At 37.7% G+C, this 27,507-nt stretch overlaps 1 protein-coding gene across 1 annotated transcript in view; it reads right to left on the bottom strand.

Moving 5' to 3' along the window:
- The window catches only part of LOC123997261 (latent-transforming growth factor beta-binding protein 4-like), a 70,743-nt gene that overhangs the window by 41,525 nt on the left and 1,711 nt on the right, over nucleotides 1-27,507 (bottom strand). Inside the window, exons 2-14 of the mRNA XM_046301422.1 lie at nucleotides 23,165-23,305; nucleotides 22,705-22,771; nucleotides 22,334-22,525; nucleotides 21,995-22,120; nucleotides 21,773-21,913; nucleotides 21,365-21,490; nucleotides 3,044-3,166; nucleotides 2,738-2,860; nucleotides 2,493-2,615; nucleotides 1,354-1,476; nucleotides 942-1,064; nucleotides 478-603; nucleotides 57-185 (exon numbers count right to left, since the gene is read on the bottom strand). Of these exons, the coding sequence (XP_046157378.1) occupies nucleotides 57-185; nucleotides 478-603; nucleotides 942-1,064; nucleotides 1,354-1,476; nucleotides 2,493-2,615; nucleotides 2,738-2,860; nucleotides 3,044-3,166; nucleotides 21,365-21,490; nucleotides 21,773-21,913; nucleotides 21,995-22,120; nucleotides 22,334-22,525; nucleotides 22,705-22,771; nucleotides 23,165-23,293 (1,651 nt within the window). The 5' untranslated portion in view covers nucleotides 23,294-23,305. The remainder of the gene's footprint in view (nucleotides 1-56; nucleotides 186-477; nucleotides 604-941; nucleotides 1,065-1,353; nucleotides 1,477-2,492; nucleotides 2,616-2,737; nucleotides 2,861-3,043; nucleotides 3,167-21,364; nucleotides 21,491-21,772; nucleotides 21,914-21,994; nucleotides 22,121-22,333; nucleotides 22,526-22,704; nucleotides 22,772-23,164; nucleotides 23,306-27,507) is intronic.

The following is a 27,507-nucleotide window of genomic DNA, read 5'->3' as shown; positions in this document are numbered from 1 at the left end:
TTACTCGTTATAGTACTTCTCAAGAGTTCAGGCAGTGGGACACACAGCAGACTCACGTTGGCACCTGGTGGGGTCGTCGGTACGCGCTACGTAGCCCTCCCCGCAGCTGCAGTTAAAGCCACCAGGGTGGTTCTGGCACAGCTGCTCACAACCGCCGTTCGTGAAGTCCCCACACTCATTCACATCTGAGACAGAGAGAGAGACCGCCAAGTGTCAGACAAGCAGATAGACAGGAAGCCAGACAGAGAAGGAGAAGTCAGGGGTAGAGAAACAGAGAAGTGGGAGTTCATATTTGGAGGTGTTCTGTACATATAAGCCTGTTGTTTTAACCCCAAAGTAAAGGAAATGTCTCATACATATTTTCATAGACTGGACAGTTTTTTCCCTCTTTTATCTATATATAAAGAAGCAGGTGACCTTGAAGGGGAAAAGCAAGAGGAAAGAGAAATAGAGGGAAGGACAAAGAGGCTTTCTCACCCAGGCAACTCCTCAGGTCCTTGCCCAGTTGCCATCCTGCACTGCAGCTGCAGTAGAGAAGCCCCTCGGCGCGCACAGTACACAAGTGGTCACAGCCGCCTCTCCTAAAGTCGCACGAGGTCACATCTACCCGGGAGAGAAAGCACACACACGGCGCAACATAGCACACAGGGGACACACACGGGGCAGAGACACACCACTGGCCTGATCTACTCACTCACCACACACACTCGTGTGTGTTGAAACGCCGACTTTTGGAAACGTAGGTCTGAGTTTCTTTGTGGAGCACTGCGAGAAATCACTTGACGGAAAGTTGACAGGAGTACAATACCACATCAAACATAGTCAAAAATAAGGATGCAGTCATGCACACTGTCGGTCTGGGTTTCTTTGTGGGGCACCGTGACAAATTCAAACAAACACACACACAGTGAGGTGAGGTGAGGCGAAGGTGGGGGACGTACTGACACAGCTGGTATTGTCCGCGTGCAGCAGTAGAGGGGCGGGACAGGAACACGTGTGCCCCCCCGGTGTGTTGGTGCAGGTGTGGGAGCAGCCCCCGTTCTGGAGCTTACACTCGTCGATATCTAACACACACACACACACACACCAAATGACTAATTGTGTTACAGTTAGCGATATCAAACAGACACATGACAAGCAAAATAAAGTGCATTTCTCAAAAACTGAACGTAAGCCCGGAAAAAAAGACAACACTCTAGGAAGTCTAGGCTGACTACTTTACTGCTAACATACTGTCTAGTTGGATAGATTACCATCCTACTCTACAGTATGCTTTTCCGAGGTGGTTTTACAGTAGCAGAACTGGGCCAGAACAAGGCTTAACTGGATCTTAGCGGCCCACTGACTACTGACCTACACAGCTGTGGCGGTCGATGTGAAGCTGGTAGCCAGGTCGGCAGGAACACAGGAAGGAGCCCTGCGTGTTGGTGCACACCTGCTCACACGTCCCGTTCTGCACCACACACTCATCAACGTCTGGGGGACCAAGGACAGGGAGGAGATTCAGGTTAGTGCGTATTCATTAGCTCTGTAGTGTACTGTAGGTAGTTAACTAGCTATGTACTCTATATATGTTACTGGTAGTTTATTCTTTATGAGTACACAAAGGAGAGCATTCTGTCTATCTGTGTTAATAGCGATATGCTCTTTACCTGTACATGGAGTAGAATACTCTAGTAATTGTGCAGTGCTGTAGTTGACCTGTTCAGTACTGTTGTTTACCAGTGCAGTACAGTATTAAACCTGTGGTGAATTGTAGTTAAAGGCCCAGTGCAGTGAAAAACGTGATTTCCCTGTGTATTCTAAATATTTCCACACTATGAGGTTGGAATAATACTGTCAAATTGTGAGAACTATGATATTGCCCTTTTAAGTGTAAGAGCTGCTTGAAAAGACAGCCTGAAATTTCATCCTGTTTTGGTGGGAGGGAGTTTTGGCCTTTCATGGTGACATCACCATGTGGTAGTTTAGTTAACAGGCCAATAAGAAAGAGAGTTTCAAACCTCTCTGCCAATAACAGCTAGTTTTCAGTTTTTCCCTCCCCACTCAGACCCCTCCCAGACAGTACTAGAAAAATTCTTACTTGAGAAATTAGTCTTCGCTAAGAAGCAATAGTTTTTTCTTTTTTACTTTTTTTTTAGCGAAAACAATCATAGTAAGGTACTTAATTGTTACCCAGAAATGATTGGATATTGAGATGAAAACAGCTGCATTGGACCTTTGACCTGTGTAGTATTGTAGTTTACCAGTGCAGTACTGTAGTTTACAGTGTAGTACTGTGGTTGACCAGTGCAGTACTATAGTTTACCAGTGCAGCACTGTAGTTTACCCTGTAGTACTGTAGTTTACTGTGCAGCACTGTAGTTTATCAGTGCATTACTGTAGTTTACCAGTGCAGTACTGTAGTTTACTGTATAGTTCTGTAGTGTACTGCATAGTACTGTAGTTGACTGTGCAGTACTGTAGTTTACCAGTGCATTACTGTAGTTTACCTGAGCAGTTGTGTCCATCCTGGGCTAGCTGGTAGCCTATGCCACAGTGGCAGCTGTAGCCTCCTGGCTCGTTGGTGCAGTTGTGCTCACAGTGCCCATTGCTCAGGGCACACTCATCAACATCTGTAACCATGGCAACAAACAGACATCCATAATAATACACTGTAGTAGAGCACAGTAAAACAATGGTATGTACAGCAACACCTTGAGCACACACACAAGCCATCTGCTTCTGTCTCACCCACCGAAGCAAGAGAGACCATCCCCATTGAAGCCCTGGTAACACTGGCAGAAGTAGGAGCCAATGATGTTCCCACAGCGAGCATTAGTATCACAACCGTGACGCCCTGATGCACACTCATTCTCATCTGGAGTAGAGAGACAGAAAGAGAGAGAGAGGAGGGAGGGAGAGAGAGAGGGGACACAAGTCATTGTCAACAAAATCAACATCAAATTCCATCTGCAACCCTGTGACTATTAAACTCTCTAAATCTAAAATACATTTTCCACAGAAATGTTCAGTTCTGTTATGCAATGGCATTGCTTCTTACCCTCACAGTATGAGCCATTGCCCCGGTAACCTCTTTGGCAGACACACTTATAACTCCCAAAAGTGTTCTCACACACACCCTGACCAGCACACACATCTGGAGTTTCCTTACACTCATCCTCATCTGTGAAAGAGAGACAAAACAGAGAGAGAGAGAGAGAGAGAGAGAGAGAGAGAGAGAGAGAGAGAGAGAGAGAGAGAGAGAGAGAGAGAGAGAGAGAGAGAGAGAGAGAGAGAGAGAGAGAGAGAGAGAGAGAGAGAGGGAGAGAAAGAGAGAGAGAGAGAGAGAGAGAGAGACAGAGAGAGAGAGAGAGAGAGAGAGAGAGACAGAGAGAGAGAGAGAGAGAGAGAGAGAGAGAGAGAGAGAGAGAGAGAGAGAGAGAGAGAGAGAGACAGAGAGAGAGAGACAGAGAGAGAAAGAGACAGAGAGAGACAGAGAGAGAGAGAGAGAGAGAGAGAGAGAGAGAGAGAGAGAGAGAGAGAGAGAGAGAGAGAGAGAGAGAGAGAGAGAGAGAGACAGAGAGAGAGAGAGGGAGAGAAAGCAATGAAGAAATACTTACATCACAGAAGATAAGTCAGTTTTAGGGTGGTCCTGTCATGTTTTGTCATATATTGTCTTGTCATTATGCTTTCCCTTCTGTTCGTTTCCCCCTGCTGGTCTTATTAGGTTCGTTCCCTCTTTCTATCCCTCTCTCTCCCCCTCCCTCTCTCACTCTCTCGCTCTCTCTTCTCTCTATCGTTCCGTTCCTGCTCCCAGCTGTTCCTATTCCCCTAATCATCATTTAGTCTTCCCACACCTGTTCCCGATCCTTTCCCCTGATTAGAGTCCCTATTTCTTCCTTTGTGTTCCGTTCCTGTCCTGTCGGATCCTTGTATGTATTGGTCACCGTGCTGTGTTTGTGTATCGCCCAGTCGTGTCGTGTTTCCCTCAGATGCTGCGTGGTGAGCAGGTGTCTGAGTCTGCTAGGTTCAAGTGCCTTCCCGAGGCTACCTGCTGTTCAAGATCGAGTCTCCAGTCGGTTCTCGTCATTACGAGTGGAAGTTGTGTTTTTTGATTGTATTTTACTTTACTGGATTAAAGACTCTGTTTTCGCCAAGTCGCTTTTGGGTCCTCATTCACCTGCATAACAGGTCCTGCATGGACCCCAAAGGACCAGTAAATCATGCATCCAGCGTGAACCGTGAGCCATTGGTCCACAAACCGGAAGCTTCTCAGGGCGGTCATGAAGGGTCTACTGGGTTACACATGTAAGAATCTGCTGTTGGCCCTCAAATTAGCCCCCATTTGCCTTTTTAATCTCGCCCATTCACTTAATTACTAATTTCTAATTAGCTAGGAATGATGTTTTAAATGTTTCAACCCAACATACTTGGCTGATATCGTTATCAACCTACTGCACACCCATTATTCTTGTGCAGGGTCTGCTATTAACACGCTAATGTAATAGAGTTAAGAATGTACCGTAAACACCGCTAGCTTGAAATGTCGCCGATGGAGCTATCCAATTGCTACCTTCGGTATAGCTCAAACGGTTGGTAATGTTTTCAAGGAGGATGGTCACGTGTGTTTGCGAGCAGAAGATCAATGGTTCGAGCCCTGTATTTATGGACAGGGACAGTGGAGGACGATACAGTGAGCTCCAAAAGTATTGGGACAGTGACACAAATACAGTATCATACCCGCAACACATGCTAACCTAACTGGGATGCTAGCCTTCGAGGCAGAGTTCCTCTGTCCAGTGTCTGTGTTCTTTTTCCCATCTTAATCTTTTCCTTTTATTGGCCAGTCTGAGATATGGCTTTTTATTTGTAACTCTGCCTTGAATGCCAGCATCCCGGAGTTGCCTCTTCACTGTTGACGTTGAGACTGGTGTTTTGAAGGGTACTATTTAATGAAGCTGCCAGTTGAGGATTTGTGAAGCGTCTGTTTCTCAAACTAGACACTCTAATGTACTTGTCCTCTTGCTCAGTTGTGCACCGGGGCCTCCCACTCCTCTTTCTATTCTGGTTAGAGCCAGTTTGCGCTGTTCGGTGAAGGGATTAGTACACAGCGTTGTACGAGATCTTCAGTTTCCTGGCAATTCCTCACATGAAATAGCCTTCATTTCTCAGAACAAGAATAAACTGACAAGTTTCAGAAGAAAGGGCTTTGTTTCTGGCCATTTTGAGCCTGTAATCAAACTCACAAATGCTAATGCTCCAGATACTCAACTAGTCTAAAGAATGCCAGTTTTATTGCTTCTTTAATCAGAACAACTGTTTTCATCTGTGCTAACATAATTGCAAAAGGGGTTTCTAATGATCAATTAGCATTTTAAAATGATAAACCTGGATTAGCTAACACAACGTGCCATTGGAACACAGGAGTGATGGTTGCTGATAATGGGCCTCTGTACGCCTATGTAGATATTCCACAAAAGAATCTGCCGTTTCCAGCTGCAATTGTCATTTACAACATTAACATGGCGGACACTGTATTTCTGATCAATTTGACAAACAATGTGTTTTTCTTTCAAAAACAAGGACATTTCTAAGTGACCCCAAACTTTTGAATGGTAGTGTACGTAACCAATAATTACAGCAACACCCATGTTTGTGTCTGGCCATTAGTTTCCTCTTAAAACATCTGAACAATCTAATGGTGCCCAAATTATATCTGTTTACAACTTATTTGATATCTACTGGACCCCAAGTCTATAACATTTGTATCTGCACCATTAATATATCATTCTTACAATATTAAAGTTAAAATCATTTATTTTCATAATTTGGATTCATTTTAACACTGCGATACCATTGCCAACAAAACATCAAGTGCCGAGCAAGAGACAACAATAGTGACACATTATCATACGAGTATCATATGGTATTATAACAGTATTACCTAACTGATGGTATCATGTGGTATTATAACAGTATTACCTAACTGATGGTATCATGTGGTATTATAACAGTAACAGCTAGCTGATTGTATCATATGGTATTATAACAGTATTACCTAACTGATGGTATCATGTGGTATTATAACAGTATTACCTAACTAATGGTATCATATGGTATTATAACAGTATTACCTAACTGATGGTATCATGTGGTATTATAACAGTATTACCTAACTGATGGTATCATGTGGTATTATAACAGTATTACCTAACTGATGGTATCATGTGGTATTATAACAGTAACAACTAGCTGATGGTATCATGTGGTATTATAACAGTAACAATTAGCTGATGGTATCATATGGTATTATAACAGTATTACCTAACTGATGGTATAATGTGGTATTATAACAGTATTACCTAACTGACGGTATAATGTGGTATTATAACAGTATTACCTAACTGATGGTATCATATGGTATTATAACAGTATTACATAACTGATGGTATCATGTGGTATTATAACAGTATTACCTAACTGATGGTATCATGTGGTATTATAACAGTATTACCTAACTGATGGTATCATGTGGTATTATAACAGTAACAACTAGCTGATGGTATCATGTGGTATTATAACAGTAACAACTAGCTGATGGTATCATATGGTATTATAACAGTATTACCTAACTGATGGTATAATGTGGTATTATAACAGTATTACCTAACTGATGGTATAATGTGGTATTATAACAGTATTACCTAACTGATGGTATCATATGGTATTATAACAGTATTACCTAACTGATGGTATCATGTGGTATTATAACAGTATTACCTAACTGATGGTATCATGTGGTATTATAACAGTAACAACTAGCTGATGGTATCATATGGTATTATAACAGTATTACCTAACTGATGGTATAATGTGGTATTATAACAGTATTACCTAACTGATGGTATCATATGGTATTATAACAGTATTACCTAACTGATGGTATCATGTGGTATTATAACAGTATTACCTAACTGATGGTATAATGTGGTATTATAACAGTATTACCTAACTGATGGTATCATATGGTATTATAACAGTATTACCTAACTGATGGTATCATGTGGTATTATAACAGTATTACTTAACTGATGGTATCATGTGGTATTATAACAGTATTACCTAACTGATGGTATCATGTGGTATTATAACAGTATTACCTAACTGATGGTATCATATGGTATTATAACAGTATTACCTAACTGATGGTATCATGTGGTATTATAACAGTATTACCTAACTGATGGTATCATGTGGTATTATAACAGTAACAACTAGCTGATGGTATCATATGGTATTATAACAGTATTACCTAACTGATGGTATCATGTGGTATTATAACAGTATTACCTAACTGATGGTATCATATGGTATTATAACAGTATTACCTAACTGATGGTATCATGTGGTATTATAACAGTAACAACTAGCTGATGGTATCATGTGGTATTATAACAGTAACAATTAGCTGATGGTATCATATGGTATTATAACAGTATTACCTAACTGATGGTAACATATGGTATTATAACAGTATTACCTAACTGATGGTATCATGTGATATTATAACAGTATTACCTAACTGATGGTATCATGTGATATTATAACAGTAACAATTAGCTGATGGTATCATATGGTATTATAACAGTATTACCTAACTGATGGTATAATGTGGTATTATAACAGTATTACCTAACTGATGGTATAATGTGGTATTATAACAATATTACCTAACTGATGGTATCATATGGTATTATAACAGTATTACATAACTGATGGTATCATGTGGTATTATAACAGTATTACCTAACTGATGGTATCATGTGGTATTATAACAGTATTACCTAACTGATGGTATCATGTGGTATTATAACAGTAACAACTAGCTGATGGTATCATGTGGTATTATAACAGTAACAACTAGCTGATGGTATCATATGGTATTATAACAGTATTACCTAACTGATGGTATAATGTGGTATTATAACAGTATTACCTAACTGATGGTATAATGTGGTATTATAACAGTATTACCTAACTGATGGTATCATATGGTATTATAACAGTATTACCTAACTGATGGTATCATGTGGTATTATAACAGTATTACCTAACTGATGGTATCATGTGGTATTATAACAGTAACAACTAGCTGATGGTATCATGTGGTATTATAACAGTAACAATTAGCTGATGGTATCATGTGATATTATAACAGTATTACCTAACTGATGGTAACATATGGTATTATAACAGTATTACCTAACTGATGGTATCATGTGATATTATAACAGTATTACCTAACTGATGGTATCATGTGATATTATAACAGTAACAATTAGCTGATGGTATCATATGGTATTATAACAGTATTACCTAACTGATGGTATAATGTGGTATTATAACAGTATTACCTAACTGATGGTATCATGTGGTATTATAACAGTAACAACTAGCTGATGGTATCATGTGGTATTATAACAGTAACAACTAGCTGATGGTATCATGTGATATTATAACAGTATTACCTAACTGATGGTATCATGTGATATTATAACAATAACAATTAGCTGATGGTATCATATGGTATTATAACAGTATTACCTAACTGATGGTATAATGTGGTATTATAACAGTATTACCTAACTGATGGTATCATGTGGTATTATAACAGTAACAACTAGCTGATGGTATCATGTGGTATTATAACAGTAACAACTAGCTGATGGTATCATATGGTATTATAACAGTATTACCTAACTGATGGTATAATGTGGTATTATAACAGTATTACCTAACTGATGGTATCATGTGGTATTATAACAGTAACAACTAGCTGATGGTATCATGTGGTATTATAACAGTAACAACTAGCTGATGGTATCATATGGTATTATAACAGTATTACCTAACTGATGATATCATGTGGTATTATAACAGTATTACCTAACTGATGGTATCATGTGGTATTATAGCAGTATTACCTAACTGATGGTATCATGTGGTATTATAACAGTATTACCTAACTGATGATATCATGTGGTATTATAACAGTATTACCTAACTGATGGTATCATGTTGTATTCTACCAGTATTACCTAACTGATGGTATCATGTGGTATTATAACAGTATTACCTAACTGATGGTATCATGTGGTATTATAGCAGGCCTAGCTAGCTGATTGTATCATGTGATATTATAACAGTATTACCTAACTGATGGTATCATGTGGTATTATAACAGTATTACCTAACTGATGGTATCATGTGGTATTATAACAGTATTACCTAACTGATGGTATCATGTGGTATTATAGCAGACCCAGCTAGCTGATTGTATCATGTGATATTATACCAGTATTACCTAACTGATGGTATCATGTGGTATTATAACAGTATTACCTAACTGATGGTATCATGTGGTATTATAACAGTATTACCTAACTGATGGTATCATGTTGTATTCTACCAGTATTACTTAACTGATGGTATCATGTGGTATTATAACAGTAACAGCTAGCTGATTGCATCATGTGGTATTATAACAGTATTACCTAACTGATGGTATCATATGGTATTATAACAGTATTACCTAACTGATGGTATCATGTGGTATTATAACAGTATTACCTAACTGATGGTATCATATGGTATTATAACAGTATTACCTAACTGATGGTATCATGTGGTATTATAACAGTATTACCTAACTGATGGTATCATATGGTATTATAACAGTATTACCTAACTGATGGTATCATGTGGTATTATAACAGTATTACCTAACTGATGGTATAATGTGGTATTATAACAGTATTACCTAACTGATGGTATCATGTGGTATTATAACAGTAACAACTAGCTGATGGTATCATGTGGTATTATAACAGTAACAACTAGCTGATGGTATCATATGGTATTATAACAGTATTACCTAACTGATGGTATCATGTGGTATTATAACAGTATTACCTAACTGATGGTATCATGTGGTATTATAACAGTATTACCTAACTGATGGTATCATGTGGTATTATAGCAGGCCTAGCTAGCTGATTGTATCATGTGATATTATAACAGTATTACCTAACTGATGGTATCATGTGGTATTATAACAGTATTACCTAACTGATGGTATCATGTGGTATTATAACAGTATTACCTAACTGATGGTATCATGTGGTATTATAACAGTATTACCTAACTGATGGTATCATGTGGTATTATAACAGTATTACCTAACTGATGGTATCATGTGGTATTATAGCAGACCCAGCTACCTGATTGTATCATGTGATATTATACAAGTATTACCTAACTGATGGTATCATGTGGTATTATAACAGTATTACCTAACTGATGGTATCATGTGGTATTATAACAGTATTACCTAACTGATGGTATCATGTTGTATTCTACCAGGATTACCTAACTGATGGTATCATATGGTATTATAACAGTATTACCTAACTGATGGTATCATGTGGTATTATAACAGTATTACTTAACTGATGGTATCATGTGGTATTATAACAGTAACAGCTAGCTGATTGTATCATATGGTATTATAACAGTATTACCTAACTGATGGTATCATGTGGTATTATAACAGTATTACCTAACTGATGGTATCATATGGTATTATAACAGTATTACCTAACTGATGGTATCATGGTATTATAACAGTATTACCTAACTGATGGTATCATGTGGTATTATAACAGTATTACCTAACTGATGGTATCATGTGGTATTATAACAGTAACAACTAGCTGATGGTATCATGTGGTATTATAACAGTAACAATTAGCTGATGGTATCATATGGTATTATAACAGTATTACCTAACTGATGGTATAATGTGGTATTATAACAGTATTACCTAACTGATGGTATAATGTGGTATTATAACAGTATTACCTAACTGATGGTATCATATGGTATTATAACAGTATTACCTAACTGATGGTATCATGTGGTATTATAACAGTAACAACTAGCTGATGGTATCATGTGGTATTATAACAGTAACAACTAGCTGATGGTATCATGTGGTATTATAACAGTAACAATTAGCTGATGGTATCATATGGTATTATAACAGTATTACCTAACTGATGGTATAATGTGGTATTATAACAGTATTACCTAACTGATGGTATAATGTGGTATTATAACAGTATTACCTAACTGATGGTATCATATGGTATTATAACACTATTACCTAACTGATGGTATCATGTGGTATTATAACAGTATTACCTAACTGATGGTATCATGTGGTATTATAATAGTATTACCTAACTGATGGTATCATGTGGTATTATAACAGTATTACCTAACTGATGGTATCATGTGGTATTATAGCAGGCCTAGCTAGCTGATTGTATCATGTGATATTATAACAGTATTACCTAACTGATGGTATCATGTGGTATTATAACAGTATTACCTAACTGATGGTATCATGTGGTATTATAACAGTATTACCTAACTGATGGTATCATGTGGTATTATAACAGTATTACCTAACTGATGGTATCATGTGGTATTATAACAGTATTACCTAACTGATGGTATCATGTGGTATTATAGCAGACCCAGCTAGCTGATTGTATCATGTGATATTATACCAGTATTACCTAACTGATGGTATCATGTGGTATTATAACAGTATTACCTAACTGATGGTATCATGTGGTATTATAACAGTATTACCTAACTGATGGTATCATGTTGTATTCTACCAGTAATACCTAACTGATGGTATCATATGGTATTATAACAGTATTACCTAACTGATGGTATCATGTGGTATTATAACAGTATTACTTAACTGATGGTATCATGTGGTATTATAACAGTAACAGCTAGCTGATTGTATCATATGGTATTATAACAGTATTACCTAACTGATGGTATCATGTGGTATTATAACAGTATTACCTAACTGATGGTATCATATGGTATTATAACAGTATTACCTAACTGATGGTATCATGTGGTATTATAACAGTATTACCTAACTGATGGTATCATGTGGTATTATAACAGTATTACCTAACTGATGGTATCATGTGGTATTATAACAGTAACAACTAGCTGATGGTATCATGTGGTATTATAACAGTAACAATTAGCTGATGGTATCATATGGTATTATAACAGTATTACCTAACTGATGGTATAATGTGGTATTATAACAGTATTACCTAACTGATGGTATAATGTGGTATTATAACAGTATTACCTAACTGATGGTATCATATGGTATTATAACAGTATTACCTAACTGATGGTATCATGTGGTATTATAACAGTATTACCTAACTGATGGTATCATGTGGTATTATAACAGTATTACCTAACTGATGGTATCATGGTATTATAACAGTAACAACTAGCTGATGGTATCATGTGGTATTATAACAGTAACAACTAGCTGATGGTATCATGTGGTATTATAACAGTAACAATTAGCTGATGGTATCATATGGTATTATAACAGTATTACCTAACTGATGGTATAATGTGGTATTATAACAGTATTACCTAACTGATGGTATAATGTGGTATTATAACAGTATTACCTAACTGATGGTATCATATGGTATTATAACAGTATTACCTAACTGATGGTATCATGTGGTATTATAACAGTATTACCTAACTGATGGTATCATGTGGTATTATAACAGTATTACCTAACTGATGGTATCATGTGGTATTATAACAGTAACAACTAGCTGATGGTATCATGTGGTATTATAACAGTAACAATTAGCTGATGGTATCATGTGGTATTATAACAGTAACAATTAGCTGACGGTATCATATGGTATTATAACAGTATTACCTAACTGATGGTAACATATGGTATTATAACAGTATTACCTAACTGATGGTATCATGTGATATTATAACAGTATTACCTAACTGATGGTATCATATGGTATTATAACAGTATTACCTAACTGATGGTATCATGTGGTATTATAACAGTATTACCTAACTGATGGTATCATGTGGTATTATAACAGTAACAACTAGCTGATGGTATCATGTGGTATTATAACAGTAACAATTAGCTGATGGTATCATGTGATATTATAACAGTATTACCTAACTGATGGTAACATATGGTATTATAACAGTATTACCTAACTGATGGTATCATGTGATATTATAACAGTATTACCTAACTGATGGTATCATGTGATATTATAACAGTAACAATTAGCTGATGGTATCATATGGTATTATAACAGTATTACCTAACTGATGGTATAATGTGGTATTATAACAGTATTACCTAACTGATGGTATCATGTGGTATTATAACAGTAACAACTAGCTGATGGTATCATGTGGTATTATAACAGTAACAACTAGCTGATGGTATCATGTGATATTATAACAGTATTACCTAACTGATGGTATCATGTGATATTATAACAATAACAATTAGCTGATGGTATCATATGGTATTATAACAGTATTACCTAACTGATGGTATAATGTGGTATTATAACAGTATTACCTAACTGATGGTATCATGTGGTATTATAACAGTAACAACTAGCTGATGGTATCATGTGGTATTATAACAGTAACAACTAGCTGATGGTATCATATGGTATTATAACAGTATTACCTAACTGATGGTATAATGTGGTATTATAACAGTATTACCTAACTGATGGTATCATGTGGTATTATAACAGTAACAACTAGCTGATGGTATCATGTGGTATTATAACAGTAACAACTAGCTGATGGTATCATATGGTATTATAACAGTATTACCTAACTGATGATATCATGTGGTATTATAACAGTATTACCTAACTGATGGTATCATGTGGTATTATAGCAGTATTACCTAACTGATGGTATCATGTGGTATTATAACAGTATTACCTAACTGATGATATCATGTGGTATTATAACAGTATTACCTAACTGATGGTATCATGTTGTATTCTACCAGTATTACCTAACTGATGGTATCATGTGGTATTATAACAGTATTACCTAACTGATGGTATCATGTGGTATTATAGCAGGCCTAGCTAGCTGATTGTATCATGTGATATTATAACAGTATTACCTAACTGATGGTATCATGTGGTATTATAACAGTATTACCTAACTGATGGTATCATGTGGTATTATAACAGTATTACCTAACTGATGGTATCATGTGGTATTATAGCAGACCCAGCTAGCTGATTGTATCATGTGATATTATACCAGTATTACCTAACTGATGGTATCATGTGGTATTATAACAGTATTACCTAACTGATGGTATCATGTGGTATTATAACAGTATTACCTAACTGATGGTATCATGTTGTATTCTACCAGTATTACTTAACTGATGGTATCATGTGGTATTATAACAGTAACAGCTAGCTGATTGCATCATGTGGTATTATAACAGTATTACCTAACTGATGGTATCATATGGTATTATAACAGTATTACCTAACTGATGGTATCATGTGGTATTATAACAGTATTACCTAACTGATGGTATCATATGGTATTATAACAGTATTACCTAACTGATGGTATCATGTGGTATTATAACAGTATTACCTAACTGATGGTATCATATGGTATTATAACAGTATTACCTAACTGATGGTATCATGTGGTATTATAACAGTATTACCTAACTGATGGTATAATGTGGTATTATAACAGTATTACCTAACTGATGGTATCATGTGGTATTATAACAGTAACAACTAGCTGATGGTATCATGTGGTATTATAACAGTAACAACTAGCTGATGGTATCATATGGTATTATAACAGTATTACCTAACTGATGGTATCATGTGGTATTATAACAGTATTACCTAACTGATGGTATCATGTGGTATTATAACAGTATTACCTAACTGATGGTATCATGTGGTATTATAGCAGGCCTAGCTAGCTGATTGTATCATGTGATATTATAACAGTATTACCTAACTGATGGTATCATGTGGTATTATAACAGTATTACCTAACTGATGGTATCATGTGGTATTATAACAGTATTACCTAACTGATGGTATCATGTGGTATTATAACAGTATTACCTAACTGATGGTATCATGTGGTATTATAACAGTATTACCTAACTGATGGTATCATGTGGTATTATAGCAGACCCAGCTACCTGATTGTATCATGTGATATTATACAAGTATTACCTAACTGATGGTATCATGTGGTATTATAACAGTATTACCTAACTGATGGTATCATGTGGTATTATAACAGTATTACCTAACTGATGGTATCATGTTGTATTCTACCAGGATTACCTAACTGATGGTATCATATGGTATTATAACAGTATTACCTAACTGATGGTATCATGTGGTATTATAACAGTATTACTTAACTGATGGTATCATGTGGTATTATAACAGTAACAGCTAGCTGATTGTATCATATGGTATTATAACAGTATTACCTAACTGATGGTATCATGTGGTATTATAACAGTATTACCTAACTGATGGTATCATATGGTATTATAACAGTATTACCTAACTGATGGTATCATGTGGTATTATAACAGTATTACCTAACTGATGGTATCATGTGGTATTATAACAGTATTACCTAACTGATGGTATCATGTGGTATTATAACAGTAACAACTAGCTGATGGTATCATGTGGTATTATAACAGTAACAATTAGCTGATGGTATCATATGGTATTATAACAGTATTACCTAACTGATGGTATAATGTGGTATTATAACAGTATTACCTAACTGATGGTATAATGTGGTATTATAACAGTATTACCTAACTGATGGTATCATATGGTATTATAACAGTATTACCTAACTGATGGTATCATGTGGTATTATAACAGTAACAACTAGCTGATGGTATCATGTGGTATTATAACAGTAACAACTAGCTGATGGTATCATGTGGTATTATAACAGTAACAATTAGCTGATGGTATCATATGGTATTATAACAGTATTACCTAACTGATGGTATAATGTGGTATTATAACAGTATTACCTAACTGATGGTATAATGTGGTATTATAACAGTATTACCTAACTGATGGTATCATATGGTATTATAACACTATTACCTAACTGATGGTATCATGTGGTATTATAACAGTATTACCTAACTGATGGTATCATGTGGTATTATAATAGTATTACCTAACTGATGGTATCATGTGGTATTATAACAGTATTACCTAACTGATGGTATCATGTGGTATTATAGCAGGCCTAGCTAGCTGATTGTATCATGTGATATTATAACAGTATTACCTAACTGATGGTATCATGTGGTATTATAACAGTATTACCTAACTGATGGTATCATGTGGTATTATAACAGTATTACCTAACTGATGGTATCATGTGGTATTATAACAGTATTACCTAACTGATGGTATCATGTGGTATTATAACAGTATTACCTAACTGATGGTATCATGTGGTATTATAGCAGACCCAGCTAGCTGATTGTATCATGTGATATTATACCAGTATTACCTAACTGATGGTATCATGTGGTATTATAACAGTATTACCTAACTGATGGTATCATGTGGTATTATAACAGTATTACCTAACTGATGGTATCATGTTGTATTCTACCAGTAATACCTAACTGATGGTATCATATGGTATTATAACAGTATTACCTAACTGATGGTATCATGTGGTATTATAACAGTATTACTTAACTGATGGTATCATGTGGTATTATAACAGTAACAGCTAGCTGATTGTATCATATGGTATTATAACAGTATTACCTAACTGATGGTATCATGTGGTATTATAACAGTATTACCTAACTGATGGTATCATATGGTATTATAACAGTATTACCTAACTGATGGTATCATGTGGTATTATAACAGTATTACCTAACTGATGGTATCATGTGGTATTATAACAGTATTACCTAACTGATGGTATCATGTGGTATTATAACAGTAACAACTAGCTGATGGTATCATGTGGTATTATAACAGTAACAATTAGCTGATGGTATCATATGGTATTATAACAGTATTACCTAACTGATGGTATAATGTGGTATTATAACAGTATTACCTAACTGATGGTATAATGTGGTATTATAACAGTATTACCTAACTGATGGTATCATATGGTATTATAACAGTATTACCTAACTGATGGTATCATGTGGTATTATAACAGTATTACCTAACTGATGGTATCATGTGGTATTATAACAGTATTACCTAACTGATGGTATCATGTGGTATTATAACAGTAACAACTAGCTGATGGTATCATGTGGTATTATAACAGTAACAACTAGCTGATGGTATCATGTGGTATTATAACAGTAACAATTAGCTGATGGTATCATATGGTATTATAACAGTATTACCTAACTGATGGTATAATGTGGTATTATAACAGTATTACCTAACTGATGGTATAATGTGGTATTATAACAGTATTACCTAACTGATGGTATCATATGGTATTATAACAGTATTACCTAACTGATGGTATCATGTGGTATTATAACAGTATTACCTAACTGATGGTATCATGTGGTATTATAACAGTATTACCTAACTGATGGTATCATGTGGTATTATAACAGTAACAACTAGCTGATGGTATCATGTGGTATTATAACAGTAACAATTAGCTGATGGTATCATGTGGTATTATAACAGTAACAATTAGCTGACGGTATCATATGGTATTATAACAGTATTACCTAACTGATGGTAACATATGGTATTATAACAGTATTACCTAACTGATGGTATCATGTGATATTATAACAGTAACAATTAGCTGATGGTATCATATGGTATTATAACAGTATTACCTAACTGATGGTATAATGTGGTATTATAACAGTATTACCTAACTGATGGTATCATGTGGTATTATAACAGTAACAACTAGCTGATGGTATCATGTGGTATTATAACAGTAACAACTAGCTGATGGTATCATATGGTATTATAACAGTATTACCTAACTGATGGTATCATGTGGTATTATAACAGTATTACCTAACTGATGGTATCATGTGGTATTATAACAGTATTACCTAACTGATGGTATCATGTGGTATTATAGCAGACCCAGCTAGCTGATTGTATCATGTGATATTATACCAGTATTACCTAACTGATGGTATCATGTGGTATTATAACAGTATTACCTAACTGATGGTATCATGTTGTATTCTACCAGTATTACTTAACTGATGGTATCATGTGGTATTATAACAGTAACAGCTAGCTGATTGCATCATGTGGTATTATAACAGTATTACCTAACTGATTGCATCATGTGGTATTATAAACAGTATTACCTAACTGATGGTATCATGTGGTATTATAACAGTATTACCTAACTGATGGTATCATGTGGTATTATAGCAGGCCTAGCTAGCTGATTGTATCATGTGATATTATAACAGTATTACCTAACTGATGGTATCATGTGGTATTATAACAGTATTACCTAACTGATGGTATCATGTGGTATTATAACAGTATTACCTAACTGATGGTATCATGTGGTATTATAACAGTATTACCTAACTGATGGTATCATGTGGTATTATAACAGTATTACCTAACTGATGGTATCATGTGGTATTATAGCAGACCCAGCTAGCTGATTGTATCATGTGATATTATACCAGTATTACCTAACTGATGGTATCATGTGGTATTATAACCCCAATGGTGGAACAAACTCCCTCACGACGCCAGGACAGCGGAGTCAATCACCACCTTCCTGAGACACCTGAAACCCCACCTCTTTAAGGAATACTTAGGATAGGATAAAGTAATCCTTCTCACCCCCCCCCCTTAAAATATTTAGATGCACTATTGTAAAGTGGCTGTTCCACTGGATGTCATAAGGTGAATGCACCAATTTGTAAGTCGCTCTGGATAAGAGCGTCTGCTAAATGACTTAAATGTAAATGTAAATAACAGTATTACCTAACTGATGATATCATGTGGTATTATAACAGTATTACCTAACTGATGGTATCATGTTGTATTCTACCAGTATTACCTAACTGATGGTATCATATGGTATTATAACAGTATTACCTAACTGATGGTATCATGTTGTATTCTACCAGTATTACCTAACTGATGGTATCATATGGTATTTTAACAGTATTACTTAACTGATGGTATCATGTGGTATTATAACAGTAACAGCTAGCTGATTGCATCATGTGGTATTATAACAGTATTACCTAACTGATGGTATCATATGGTATTATAACAGTATTACCTAACTGATGGTATCATGTGGTATTATAACAGTATTACTTAACTGATGGTATCATGTGGTATTATAACAGTAACAGCTAGCTGATTGCATCATGTGGTATTATAACAGTATTACCTAACTGATGGTATCATATGGTATTATAACAGTATTACCTAACTGATGGTATCATGTGATATTATAACAGTATTACCTAACTGATGGTATCATGTGATATTATAACAGTATTACCTAACTGATGGTATCATATGGTATTATAACAGTATTACCTAACTGATGGTATCATGTGATATTATAACAGTATTACCTAACTGATGGTATCATGTGATATTATAACAGTATTACCTAACTGATGGTATCATGTGGTATTATAACAGTATTACCTAACTGATGGTATCATGTTGTATTCTACCAGTATTACCTAACTGATGGTATCATATGGTATTATAACAGTATTACCTAACTGATGGTATCATGTGGTATTATAACAGTATTACTTAACTGATGGTATCATGTGGTATTATAACAGTAACAGCTAGCTGATTGCATCATGTGGTATTATAACAGTATTACCTAACTGATGGTATCATATGGTATTATAACAGTATTACCTAACTGATGGTATCATGTGGTATTATAACAGTATTACTTAACTGATGGTATCATGTGGTATTATAACAGTAACAGCTAGCTGATTGCATCATGTGGTATTATAACAGTATTACCTAACTGATGGTATCATATGGTATTATAACAGTATTACCTAACTGATGGTATCATGTGGTATTATAACAGTATTACCTAACTGATGGTATCATATGGTATTATAACAGTATTACCTAACTGATGGTATCATGTGATATTATAACAGTATTACCTAACTGATGGTATCATGTGGTATTATAACAGTATTACCTAACTGATGGTATCATGTGGTATTATAACAGTATTACCTAACTGATTGTATCATGTGGTATTATAACAGTATTACCTAACTGATGGTATCATGTTGTATTCTACCAGTATTACTTAACTTATGGTACCATGTGGTATTATAACAGTATTACCTAACTGATGGTATCATGTGATATTATAACAGTATTACCTAACTGATGGTATCATGTTGTATTCTACCAGTATTACTTAACTGATGGTACCATGTGCTATTCTAACAGTATTACCTAACTAGTATTACCTAACTCTTTCGCAAGCAAGAATTTGCTGGGACTCTCTGGGAGTGTTCTGAGTGGGGAGGGGAAAACTGAAAAGTAGCCGTTTTGCTGCAGAGAGGTTTGGACACTAACAGCTCTTACACTAAAAGGCCATTATCATCATTTTTACAATTTCACAGTATTATTCCAACCTCATAGAGTGGGAATGTATATAATATATACTGTAAAATACACTCCACTGGGCCTTTAATATACTGTGAGAGTTCAATGACCAGCCGGAGGAAGACGACACGACAGCACCCTCCTCAGGGCATAGGTACTCAGTGTAAAGCCAATTAGTACACAGCTGGGCCCACTAATTGCTTTGTGCCTTCCTCCTATATCGGTGTGCCAGGAGAGGAGCTGGGGGACGATTGAGAGTAGAGACGGGGACCTGTGAGGACTTCAGTTTTTTCAACCTCAGAGAAAGCTTCTGTGACTGGGCACCTTGTCTCTCTGTTAACTGAGGCAAGGCTTTAGGTAGAGAGAAGCCTTCCCCCTGGAACTGTTACGTGTCGACGATAATCTAAGACAGGAGTAGCCGTTTGTTGTTTTGCTTTCTTTTTCAGCCACGGCCTTTTGGTCAACGGCTTAGTTTCTGTTGATTTGTTTTGTTACGCTGGTGTTTCAACGCTGGACGTTCCTTGTACTGGAGTTATGTTGTCGGGCGAGAGAAGGCCCGTTTTAGTAAAACGATACAACGGAAAAGGAACCACTGCCCCTGGTCTGTTCATTTTATGCCAACCGCCTGTGTTCGACGCTTCGGACAATCCGATTCGTTCACAAAACTGAATTACATTGTCAGTCTGAATAAGATTGGCACATACTTAAGATACTATGACAGCAACCACAAGAGAACTCACCGATGCAGGCTGGGACCTCTGCTCTGAAGCCAGGCTGACACTGACACACGAAGCTACCAGGGGTGTTCACACACACGTTCCCCAGCTCCCTGCGACACTGCTCCTCAAAGCTGCACTCATCAACGTCTGAGACAAATATACATATGTCATTCTCTATCATTCGCCCATCAATATCTAAAAAAGTGCACACACACACATACAGTCTTGCACAACTGACCTTGTGGACACACAATTCAGACACTAATACTAACCTTAACCCTAAACCCCCTAGAAATAGCATTTGACTTTGTGGGGCCTAGAAGATGTCCCCAGTTGGTCAAATCTTTGTTTGGACTTCTGGTCTCCACAAGTATCCTTAAACACGTCCACACGCACAGATAATGTTCCCTCATGTAACAAAGACCTCACCCACACAACTGTGTCCGTCAAGAGCCATAACGTATCCAACTGGACAGAAACATGAGAAGGATCCAAGGGTGTTCCTGCAGTCTGCCCCAGACCCACACGCCTGCAGCCCGGTCACTTCAGCTAGAGCACACTCATCAATATCTGAAACACACACATGAATAAGCACACACACACACACACACAGAGAATATCACATAACTCTAAAACCAAACACACACTCACCTTGGCATCCTCCTGCACCCATCAGGTAACCACGAAGACATTTGCACAGGTATGAGCCGGGTGTGTTTGTGCAGTCGGCATGGAGACTGCATGGCCCTGGCCCCTCCCCTTTACACTCATCTACATCTGATACAGAACGAGAGATGCAATATAAAAGAGCAGCACAGTAGATTCCATGTTAAAAGTGGCACAGACCATACCACTCGCGCACTGTAGGAGACTGCTCTTTACTGAGTCAGACAGAGGGTGCACTTGGACCAAAGCATGTTGGCAGTGCCATTGAGGGCTTTCACCATTTGGAAGTAATAGGAGCTTTCTAGTACAAGTCTATGGACTCACCAAGGCACCCTGCTGCTCGCCGCAGAGTGTAACCCACAGGGCAGGTACAGTTCTCTCCTGCCACATTCACCATGCCAACAGGGCATCCACAGCCCTCGCTGCCCACCAACACCACCTGATTACCTGGGCACTGAGGGGTGGGGGTAGGAGCTGGGGCTGGGGTAGATGTGGTGTTGAACGAGGCTGCCGGGGCTGAGGAAAAAAGAGATGGATCAGAGGAGAATACGGAGATGCAGTAAGTGGAGGGGAAAGGCGGGTGGCAGGGAGAGCGGTAGAGAGAGACAGAAGGAAAAGAAGATAGACAAGAAGATTACAGATGCTCAGTATTCAACAACAACATAATAATAGGCTCAATATCTTGAGACACTCACTTGCGGCTGGTCCACCCCCCTGCTCGGTTCGGCTAAAGTTCCCAATGGCGTTCTCAATCTCTAGGTTCTGAGAAGAGAGGAAGAAAGGAACAGGTCTACTCAAAATGACTCGCACCACTTCAACTCAAAAAGCAGGAGAGTATCGGGTGATGTGCTTTACTCAGCGAATGAAAAGCCGCAGAGAAAACGTCGACAACCAAGTCACTGCGCAACACGTCGCATCACGTCATCTAAAATCTTAATTCAACAGTTTCCCACAGATCCATCAGCCTGGCGCCCAGGGTTTAGGATTTAGCTTCAGCCGACTTCCAAATGTCTTGACAGACAATAATGTTCTAGCATTGCTTTAATGAAGAAACTTTTCACCATGTTCAGCGCCATGTTCAGTCTGGTTTAACCAGCCTAGCAAACTCTGGCCCGGATGTGGAAGAGGGTCCCAGACACACAGACAGTCACTGACCTGGCTCTTGGTGAGTGACGCCTCTGTGTGTTTCAAGACCTCGTTGTCGCTGCCATTGGGGCTGGTAAAGGGCTCTGCCACACATATCGCTGCCAGCAGCACCAGAAGGTGAGTCCGAGGGCGTGGCATCCTCTCCTGACCCTATGGGGACGATGGAGAGTTTAATGCATCACGGGCAGGGCAACAACTTGACACGCAGAAGGAAAGAGGTGGACAGGTGATGGGGTTAATTAGACTGCAGAATACCAATCATAATGATAGTAATAAAGTCACTTTTCAAAACATAGTCAACTTTTTTGGGTGGGGGGGGTGACATATAGGCATACTAATACATATGAACGATGTTTATGAATAGCTCGCTTTATATACACATTGATTCATTATCGTACCGATCATCATGTATAATAAATAGGCCTAAAAACCACATTCTGTATTTATATATTTTTTGTGGTACTTTTTACCCCTTTTTCTCCCCAATTGGTAGTTAGAGTCTTGTCCCATTGCTGCAACTCCCGTACGGACTCGGGAGAGGCGAAGGTCGAGAGCCATGCGTCCTCTGAAACACGACCCCGCCAAGCCGCACTGCTTCTTGACACACTGCTCGCTTAACCCGGAAGCCAGCCGCACCACCAATGTGTCCGAGGAAACACCGTACAGCTGGCGACCAAAGTCAGCGTGCACTGCGCCCGGCTGCCACAAGGAGTCAATAGAGCGCGATGGGACAAGGACATCCCAGCCGGCCAAAACCTCCCCTAACGCTGGGCCAATTGTGTGCTGGCTGCGACACAGCCCGGGATCGAAACCGGATCTGTAGTGATGCCACTAGCACTGCAATGCAGTGCCTTAGACCGCTGCGCCACTCGAGAGGCCATGGCATTCTCCTTATGTAGGCTGCCATGATGGCCCCACCTGGTCGATAACATATCGCAGCCTAAATGTGATTCTATTTAGTTAATTACATGCTTCAAATCGTGATGATCACTGACCATTCAATAGCTTATTTTCAGTTTCAGATTTTTCATATGCCTCCGATTCATAAGGTCGACTGGCGCAGGGGTCTAAAGCACTGCATCTCAGTGCTAGAGGCGTCACTGCAGGTTCTATCCCGGGCTGTATCACAACCGGCCGTGATCGGGAGTCCCATAGGGCGGCGCAAAACTATGAAATAACAGATATGAAATCATGTTGTAAATAAAAAAGTGTAAAACAAGTCAGAATATATTTTCTACTTGAGATTCCTCAAAGTAGCCACCCTTTGCCTTGATGACAGCTTTGCACACACTTGGCATACTCTCAACCAGCTTCATGAGGTAGTCACCTGGAATCCATTTCAATTAACAGGTGTGCCTTGTTAAAAGTTAGTTTAAAGAATGTCTTACCTTCTTAATACGTTTGAGCCAATCATTTGTGTTGTGATAACGTAGGGGTGGTATATAGAAGATAGCCCTATTTGGTAAAAGACCAAGTCCATATTATGGCAAGAACAGCTCAAATAAGCAAAGAGAAATGACATGAAGGTCAGTCAATTTGGAAAATGTCAAGTACTTTTAAAGTGTCTTCAAGTGCAGTCGCAAAAACCATCATGCGCTATGATGAAACTGGCTCTCATGAGGACCGCCACAGGAAAGGAAGACCCAGACTTACCTCTGCTGCAGACGATAAGTTCATTAGAATTACGAGGCTCAGAAATTGCAGCCCAAATAAATGCTTCACAGAGTTCAAGTAACAGACATCTCAACATCAACTCTTCAGAGGAGACTGCGTGAATCAGGCCTTCATGATTGTATTGCTGCAAAGACACCACTACTAAAGAACCCCAATAAGAGGAAGAGACTTGCTTGGGCCTAGATACATGAGCAAAGGACATTAGACTGGTGGAAATCTGTCCTTTGGTCTGATGAGTCCAAATTTGAGATTTTTGGTTCCAACCGCCGTGTCTTTGTGAGATGCAGAGTAGGTGAACGGATGATCTCCACATGTGTAGTTCCCATTGTGAAGCATGGCGGAGGAGGTGTGATGGTGTGGGGGTGTATTGCTGGTGACACTGTCTGTGATTTATTTAGAATTCAAGACACACTTAACCTGCATGACTACCACAGCATTCTGCAGCAATACGCCATCCCATCTGGTTTGCACTTAGTGGGACTATCATATGTTTTCAAAAGGACTATGACCCAACACATCTCCAGGCTGTGTAAAGGGCTATTTAACCACAAAGGAGATTGATGGAGTGGTGCGTCAGATGACCTGGCCTCCACAATCACCCGACCTCAACCCAATTGAGATGGTTTGGGATGAGTTGGACCGCAGAGTGAAGGAAAAGCAGCCAACAAGTGTTCAGCATATGTGGGAACTCCTTCAAGACTGTTGGAGAAGCATTCCAGGTTAAGCTGGTTGAGAGCATGCCAAAAGTGTGCAAAGCTGTCATCAAGGCAAATTATGACTACCTTGAAGGATCTCAAATATAAAATATATTTTGCTTTGTTTAACACTTTTTTAGTTACTACATGATTCCATATGTGTTATTTCATAGTTGTGATGTCTTCACTATTATTCTACCATGTAGAACATAGTGAAAATAAAGAAAAACCCTTGAATGAGTTGGTGTGTCCAAACTTTTCAAATGGTACTGTACGTCCAGCAAAACATGGCACAGCCAAGCTCCTGGATGTGTTTATGTTCACAATCGTGCATATGACTCATGACTCAATCATTCGGTGTTAATAGGTGAAATGATGCCCACTCATCCCTGCGCTATAGCCAGGTGAACATAGCCTACCAGGCACAGAAAGATGGTTTAAAGTGGCTCTGGCTCTTTGTTCATAACTAAAGCTATTTGCTTTGTTGTGATGACAATATGTTCACTGGGAAATTAGCTAATTGCCAGGGTAGGTATCTAAAGAACCGTTACTAATGTTTGCCCTTTTGATTCAGAAGCATAGGAAAACACTAAAAATGGAAATAAGCTATTGAATGGTTAGTGATCACCACCATTTGAAGCATGTAATTACATAAATACCCACTGGGAACAGGCGTCAATTTAACGTCTATTCCACGTTGGTTCAAAGTCATTTCATTGAAATGACATGTAAACAACGTTGATGCCCAGTGAGTAGAATTACATTAAGGCTGCAATATGTTAGTCTATCGGCCAATCCAGCACAATTGGTTCCTTGGAAGTTCTGTGGGAACTTACATTTTTGGTTTCCCATTGGTTCTGGGAAAGAAGCCATACGTTTTCTGACTGTTAGAATTGAACGTTTTTTTAAAAATGTTCTGAGTACTGAAGTGAACATTTAGCCTTTTCTGGGAATGTACATTTTTAGGTTGCAGCAAGGTTCTGAGAATGTTTTTCTATGGTTCACTGAACCTGGGAGGTGTTATTGACGTTCTGAGAGCGGACATTCTAGGTTATTTGAAGGTAATTAAATAACGTTATAGAGAGCATGTTTCATTAAGATTTTTAATTACCCTGCTAGATTAAGTTAACTGTTTTCTCCAAGCACAGATAGGATACTTTGAAATGAATTTGCTTAGGCATTAATCATGCAAACACATGTATTATTTATGGTGGCACGGCGTCAGTGAGATTCAAAACTATGATCGTCTGATACTCTATCCATTGAATTAGTCCATTGCGCCACCAGAATGGTGCTTACATACCATGTTTTTTTTACTCAAACAAAGCTGTTAATTTGAGTCTTTTCAAACATACCCTATTGCAAAGGAAACAAGCACTCATTAAGATTACAAGGCAGAGGACAGAGAGTTTTGTTGATCCTGAGAACGGAACGTATATATTTTTTAAATGACATTCTTAGAACGTTCTTTGAACGTTACTAATGATTTCTTGTGGTTTTTATGGAAAGTTTGCATAATGTTCTGAGAACATGACATTAAATAGAACCATGAGGAAACATTATGCTTAAGTACTTCCCACGGAACAGCGCTGTTTCTTAACGTTCTGAGAACATGACATTAAATAGAACCATGAGGAAACATTATGCTTAAGTACTTCCCACGGAACAGCGCTGTTTCTTAACGTTCTGAGAACACGACTTTAAATACAACCATAACAAAAACCTGTAGGGAATGTTATGGGAAGGTTGTATGCAAACTAACCATAGGACAACCACCCACTCAACAAGCTCTAAGAGACATATGGTTCTCAGAATGTTATGTGCTTGCTGGGAAGTGGGAATGGGACCGTCATTGCACACAGTGTTGTAAAGTACTTAAGTAAAAATACTTGAAAATACTACTTAAGTTGTTTTTTGCGGGTATCTGTACTTTACGATATATATGTTTTTTTTATTTGTCTTTCAGCATAAACTTGTACTTTT

Source organism: Oncorhynchus gorbuscha, linkage group LG15, assembly GCF_021184085.1.
Source record: "Oncorhynchus gorbuscha isolate QuinsamMale2020 ecotype Even-year linkage group LG15, OgorEven_v1.0, whole genome shotgun sequence".
Taxonomy (NCBI): domain Eukaryota; kingdom Metazoa; phylum Chordata; class Actinopteri; order Salmoniformes; family Salmonidae; genus Oncorhynchus; species Oncorhynchus gorbuscha.
The sequence above is the reverse complement of the archived record's forward strand: the minus strand, read 5'-3'. Positions and strand labels throughout refer to the sequence as shown.